Source organism: Brassica oleracea, chromosome C1 (genome assembly GCF_000695525.1).
Source record: "Brassica oleracea var. oleracea cultivar TO1000 chromosome C1, BOL, whole genome shotgun sequence".
Classification (NCBI taxonomy): domain Eukaryota; kingdom Viridiplantae; phylum Streptophyta; class Magnoliopsida; order Brassicales; family Brassicaceae; genus Brassica; species Brassica oleracea.
Window position 1 is genome coordinate 34,614,453 of NC_027748.1, and position 6,675 is coordinate 34,621,127.

Here is a 6,675-nt window from a genome sequence, read left to right on the forward strand (position 1 = left end):
TATATTCCGAGGATTTCATTTTCCGTCGGAATGTCCGTCAGAATATCGCTGTTTTCTTGTAGTGCGTGAATCAGAAACGAGTCAAAGTTTTTGCCGTAAAAGAAAAAACAGTCAAGGCTTTTAGATTTGGTTGTATTATTATGGCTAGGCGGTGTGATTATCACGGGTCCTTGATGTTAACTTAAGTAAGTGGACGTTGTCTTCCCTGGGACCTTCTGCGTTCCTAGTCGTTCGCAATTCACTGATTTAGTTTGACCAAATTATAATTCGAGATCTGATTTTTAATACACACATCAGTGTTTTGGTGGTTGTCTGTAGTGATTAAAAGCGATCGAAACTTGAAGCTTGCGACTGAAAAAAGTTTGTTATGTCATCATTATTCATAATTGAGATTTCTAGATACGCAAACGTTAATTAAGCTCGTATATTATGGAAAAATATTAACAGATATTTACGATTAAATGTTACTATTATATTGTTTTAATTGCTATCTATCCATCCAGGCATCCATGCAGTGAACTCAATTTTCCTGCAACATGTTTGATATGTAAGAAAAAAAAACAACATTATTGTTTTACATGTATTTGGTGATTTCCAAAAAAATTATCGATGCGTAAGCTTATCAAAAGATACAACTACTATACCATTGCCAAATGGCATATTATGTTTTTTTAGTAAAATATGGAGCTATGATATTTTTTAAAGCCAAAATGGGAAAAAAAAATCAAGATTGATGGAAATGAATTTGATACGTAGGATTTGGTATCATAATTTCAGCATTTCAGAACTATTGTTGAAAGAATTGGTTTCTTATGCAGTGTAAAAATTATAGGTCCATGCAAAAAGTGCAATTCATTCGCATAAATCGCATAAGAGAAAGATTATATACGAAAGAAAATAATTGAAATCAACCATTATATATCTTGCAGGCTAACCCATTAATTTCTTTTCTATGCTACTATAATTTATTGGACGTATAATAAACACATAAATACACTCTGTAAGATAATCATACTCTCTCTGTATCATTTTAAGTGATGTTTAAAGGTTTTGCACAAATATTAAGAAAATACAAAATTTTATGTAATTTATCTTGATCATATTAAATAACATTAAATACAACTAATTCAACCAATAAAAGCAAGATGTAGTATTTTGTAATTGATCACAAATTTCAAATGACATTAAATTTTGTCTTTTTTTAAAAACATCACTTATTACAAAACAAAATAAAAATTGTTAAACGTCAGTTAAATGATACGAGGGAGTAATACATAATTGTATATCATTCGCATAAACCTTAAGCTTCACTTCTAAGATGCCACTTTTTTCCCCTCAGGATATATATTACGTAGATGGCATCTTATTCTTAATGATGTTCTATTAAAAAATTAAACATTAAATTTAAAAATTCCAGCAGTTTTTACAACGTTATAAAGGCACACGTGTGGGCTCAGCTCACAGCCAGATAAGGTTACCTTCTTCTTCTTCTTCCTCTTCCTCATACTCTCACGACATTCTTACCTTCTTTCTCTCTGAACGCTTAAATGCCGAGAAGTTTAGAGCCGTTGGATCTTGGAATCCAGATACCGTACCATTTCAGGTGTCCAATCTCACTAGAGCTGATGCGTGACCCAGTCACCGTCTGCACCGGTCAAACCTACGATCGAACAAGCATCGAATCATGGGTATCCACCGGTAACAACACCACGTGTCCAGTCACACGCGCTCCTTTGACCGACTTCACACTCATCCCGAACCACACTCTCCGCCGTCTCATCCAAGAATGGTGCGTCGCTAACCGCTCCAACGGCGTCGAGCGTATCCCCACACCCAAACAGCCAGCTGACCCCACCTCCGTTCGCGCTCTCCTCAGCCAAGCCTCCGCGACGTCGGGAACTCACGTCTCGGCTCGCTCACGCGCCGCCGCTCTCCGTCGTCTACGTGGATTCGCGCGAGACTCCGAGAAGAACCGCGTTTTGATCGCGGCTCATAACGCTAAAGAGATTCTGATTAGGATTCTTTTCTCCGACGATATCGATTCATCGGAGTTGGTCTCTGAATCGCTCGCTCTTCTCGTTATGTTCCCGATGACGGAGCATGATAAATGCGTTTCGATCATTTCGGATCCGGGTCGGGTCGAGTTTTTAACCCGGTTACTGTTCGATTCCTCGGTGGAGACACGTGTCAACGCAGCCGCGTTGATCGAGATGGCGGTTACAGGATCGAAGGAAACGGTTTCGAATTCCGAATCCATTTTCGAAGGAGTCCTCGATCTTCTACGTAATCCGGCGTCCTCGTACCCGCGGCGAGCTCTCAAGATCGGAATCAAAGCGCTCTTCGCGCTCTGCCTCTCGAAGAACACGCGCCACGTCGCGGTCTCCGCCGGCGCGCCGGAGATTCTGATCGACAGGCTCGCGGCGGGGTTAGACAGGTGCGACACGGAGCGAGCGTTAGCGACGGTGGAGATTCTCTGCCGATCTCCGGAGGGATGCGCGGCGTTCGGCGAGCACGCTCTGACGGTGCCGGTTCTTGTGAAGACGATTCTGAGAGTTTCGGATCGGGCGACGGAGTACGCGGCGGGGGCGCTGCTGGCGCTTTGCACGGCGGAGGATAGGTGGAGAGACGAGGCGGCGGCGGCGGGAGTGGTGGTTCAGTTGTTGCTGATGGTGCAGAGTGAGTGTACGGAGAGGGCGAAGAGGAAGGCGCAGAAGCTGCTGAAGCTTCTGAGAGACTCGTGGCCTGACTACTCCTTCGCTAACTCCGATGATTTCGCCTGCAGCGAAGTGGTCCCCTTTTGATTTTTCTTTATTGTTTCAACAGTAATTACATTTTTTTTTTAGTCTTTTATATTTTCTGATAAAATAGAAGGAAGTGTGGTCATTTCTTATGTGTATTTTGATGGAAAATGTGAATTAAGAAAAGAAAAAATACAGAAGTTTTGATGAGCATAAGTTAGGTTATATGCATTATATTGAAGTGTAAGACCATCTCCAACCCACCCTTATTTCTATCTCTATATTTTCCCCTAAAATAGAGAAACTCTATTATAGAGGTGAAAATGCTCAAATGTATGTCTGTATAATAGAATTCTTTTATTTATAGAGGAAAATATAGAGATATGATATTTCTACCTCTAAATATAGAGGCAAAAAGTAATTTTCCTCTATATTTTCCTTTAAAGTAAATGAACTCTATTATAGAGGCATACATTGGAGCATTTTCAGCTCTATAATAGAGATCTCTATTTTAGAGAAAAATATAGAGGTGTATCCTGGAGAGGCTCTAAGTCACTAAATGTCTCTTCATATTGATTGGCTTTTTGAGTTGGGAAAAGTTGTTAAAAAGCAAATGGAAGATATGCTAAAGTCGTTAAAGTTATCCTTTCGTTTTCCTCTTTTAGTCTAAAGGCTAGTCAACTTTCTGCATTACAGTTATTAAAACAGGTTGTTCAGATTTAACCCATTGAGTGCTGTGACTTTGTAGTGAAATGTCATTATAGTGATATCTTCTGCTTTATATGATGTAGAGCTCTTGTTGATTTATCGTCTTTAGTGTGTTTCTAGCATACTTCTCTTTCCTTGTAGTATTTGTTAATATTTCAGTTACGCATTATTTGATGGACCCATAACACTTTCATGAAAATCAATGATTCGGCTACATGGTCAAACTAAAAAAAGATTCAATACATTGACGATGGCTTGTTTCGTTACAACAATCGTTTTTAGAAGAGGAGCCAAAAATCAAACTGGGCTATGATATGGCCCGTGGCTTATAAAGTAGTCTTAGAAGAAACTCAGTGATCAAAGTAGTATTAAAAATCAAACTGGGCTATTATATGGAAGCCACTAATGATCAAAGCAATTTATGTAATCAAAGATTAGAACGACATTGAAATCCTAAGCTGTATATATTATATGTAGTTCATCAACAACAGAGCCAATCAAAGAATTGCTAATGATAGCAGAAAAACATTATTTCTACTGTTTCAAAATTTCCACCTTTGATCATCAAAGACGAGAGAAATGGAACCAGAACTAGGAAGACTCAGCTCTCCACTGGTTTTGTCGACTTTTGACCCACCGGTAAATCATCAATCCAGTCTCCATAGATTCGATTAATCTTCTTGGAGTCACTCCACTTGAGCAAACACTTCTTTCGTCTCCCTTCATCGTTAAGGCCAGAAGAATCTGCTGTTACTACTTGTGCTGCACTCGGTTTCATCGCAAATGCTTCGTTACCAGGCACCACTGTTTGTTTACTCAAAGACGCTGCTGCGTTTACAGTTTCTCCAGAGTAATATAGCAGCTCTGCAACAACCAAATAAGAAACACAAGACCATCAACACACACAATCCACAGGACTAGCAAGGCCTATAGAAAGGATGATAACATACCTGCTTGGCCATGAGCAAAGTGACAGTTATCTCCAAAAGGACACTGACCATTCTCAAACTTCATGCATATCCTAGTCTTCCAGTACACAGTCTTGACAACACCATTATTCAACGATGCAGGTACAGGAATGCCTCCTCGTCTATTCACTTCCACTTGATGAGAACCAGTACCACCACCATTCTCAACAGAAGCTGGATCAGTACCAACGCTTATAGCCAAACTCTCTCTCAATTTCCCAGACTCATCACGAAACTTGGAAAGATCCTGATGAACGAAATTACACCTATCCCCATAAGGACACTCCTCACCAAAACAAAACTTCCTGCAAAGCTTCATCCTCAAGATTATCTTCTGATCATCTTCCCAATTACTAGCAGACACAGAAGAAGAAGACGGCCTTTCCCTTTCCCTTTCCCTTTCCCTTTCCCTTTCCCTTTCTCTTGCCCTGTCTTGAACAGCAGGAGGAGGAGGTCCAACAATCTCCTGCCAATTAGAAGGAGGCTGCCTCAGATCCTCCATGCCGTGTGCGAAATTGCAAGGATCTCCATTCATACAAGTCCCCGCCTTGAACTTTGCACACATCCTCGTCTTGTAGAATATGTTAGCCGTCCCTTTGTTCATAGGAGGAGTGTTTGACGGTGGAGCCATCCAAGAACTGTTGTTACTCGTGGGAGTAAAGACGGTATCATCGTGGAGTCTTGGCCTTTTCAAAGAAGGCTGAGATTGTGATTCAGATTGTTCGTTGTTCATCGGATAAGGCATTGAATCATTCGTATGCGTTTGATTCCAAGGCGATTGCACGAACATGGGACGAGAATCAGAGTAACTCGAATCCATTACTCTGCAACAACATCAAATTCAGCGATTACAATCTTAAAAGTAGATTCTACTCAACTTCCGATTACGAAACGGTTTCAATGGCGAGGAAACTGATGAATAAAAGACTTGGGTAGAGATCGAAATGCTTGACACTATGATACATGAAAACGCGATTTGAGAACAGAAATCGAATGGATCCTTGGAAGGGAGAGAGAGCAATACCAGGATCAACTATGGCGGCAATGGCGGTGGAGGTGGAGGCGGCGGCGGCGGCGGCAGATTTGGGTGATGAAACGTGCTTTAGGGTTTTTGAACATCTGATCATATATTAGATATATATATACCTTTTCTCTTTTGCATTTGGAAACCGAATTTAGAGCATCCACATTATATTGGGGTTCATAGCATTTTTTTAATATTTTTTTGGTGTGAACATAAATAATATTGAACTTTTTGCTATTGTGCTTCTGCATTAATGAACCTGAAAAAGGGGTTCATAAGAATTAAATAATATATTTATAATTTTTTTTTAGTTTTGAAATTATTTTGGAAAGATGAATATAATATTATAAAATATATTTTATAAATAAAATTTATTCATTACATTGATAATTGATGAACATACAAAGATTATTCATCTATGTTACCAAATTTTTGCCATACATTTTCAACTAAATCAGTTTTCAAACTATCATGTTTTCCTGAATCCCGAACTTCATTGCGCATGCCTAGCATGTTATTCAAATGCAAACTTTCTCTCCTTTTGACCTTCGAACTTCTGCTTGACTCTCCTGACTCGAACTGAGAAGTATCACTTAGAGAGTATCCGCCTCGTTCGTTCTCCACAATCATATTGTGCAATATGACACAAGTTCTCATAATCTTCCCTAACTTTTCCTTGTCCCATAGTAGACCTGGGTTTTTTACTATTGCAAACCTCGATTGCAATACCCCGAAAGCCCGTTCGACATCTTTCCTAGTGGATTCTTGATGTTTAGCAAACAGCTCTGCTTTATTACCTTGAGGAAGTGGGATGGATTGGATAAATGTTGACCAATTCAGATAAATTCTGTCAGTAAGTGTGATTGTTGACCTTGAATTTAACTTTAGGTGCTCGACCTTGTATAATGTCATCAAAAACAGGAGACCGATCAAGAACATTGATATCGTTTAGGGTACCTGGTAATCCGAAAAATGCGTGCCATATCCAAAGATCTTCTGATGCCACAGCCTCTAAGACAATTGTCGGCTTTCCTGAACCTCGTGTGTACTGCCCTCTCCAAGCCGTTGGGCAGTTTTTCCACTCCCAATGCATACAATCAATGCTGCCAATCATCCCTGGAAACCCGCGTACCTCTCCAATATCGAGTAATTGTTGAAGATCTTCCGCCGTAGGTCTTCTTAGATACTCTTCACCAAAAAAGTCTATTATCCCATTAGTGAAATGTTCCAAACATAA

The 6,675-nt window shown here is 39.9% G+C and overlaps 2 protein-coding genes across 2 annotated transcripts; one reads left to right on the top strand and one right to left on the bottom strand.

The window, feature by feature from the left end:
- The first annotated feature begins 1,268 nt into the window (after positions 1–1,268).
- LOC106302310 (U-box domain-containing protein 25) lies at positions 1,269–2,972 on the top strand. The gene has a single exon (XM_013738863.1). It carries the CDS (start codon positions 1,548–1,550, stop codon positions 2,799–2,801), a length of 1,254 nt encoding a protein of 417 aa, XP_013594317.1. The 5' UTR covers positions 1,269–1,547; the 3' UTR covers positions 2,802–2,972.
- A 260-nt stretch (positions 2,973–3,232) lies between these two features.
- Positions 3,233–5,580, bottom strand: LOC106343252 (zinc finger CCCH domain-containing protein 39-like). The gene is made up of 3 exons (XM_013782418.1): positions 5,439–5,580; positions 4,397–5,238; positions 3,233–4,310 (listed from the first exon to the last, which is right to left on the bottom strand). The coding sequence occupies exons 2-3, from the start codon at positions 5,232–5,234 to the stop codon at positions 4,048–4,050; spliced, it is 1,101 nt and encodes a 366-aa protein (XP_013637872.1). The 5' UTR covers positions 5,235–5,238; positions 5,439–5,580; the 3' UTR covers positions 3,233–4,047.
- Between the last annotated feature and the right edge of the window lie 1,095 nt (positions 5,581–6,675).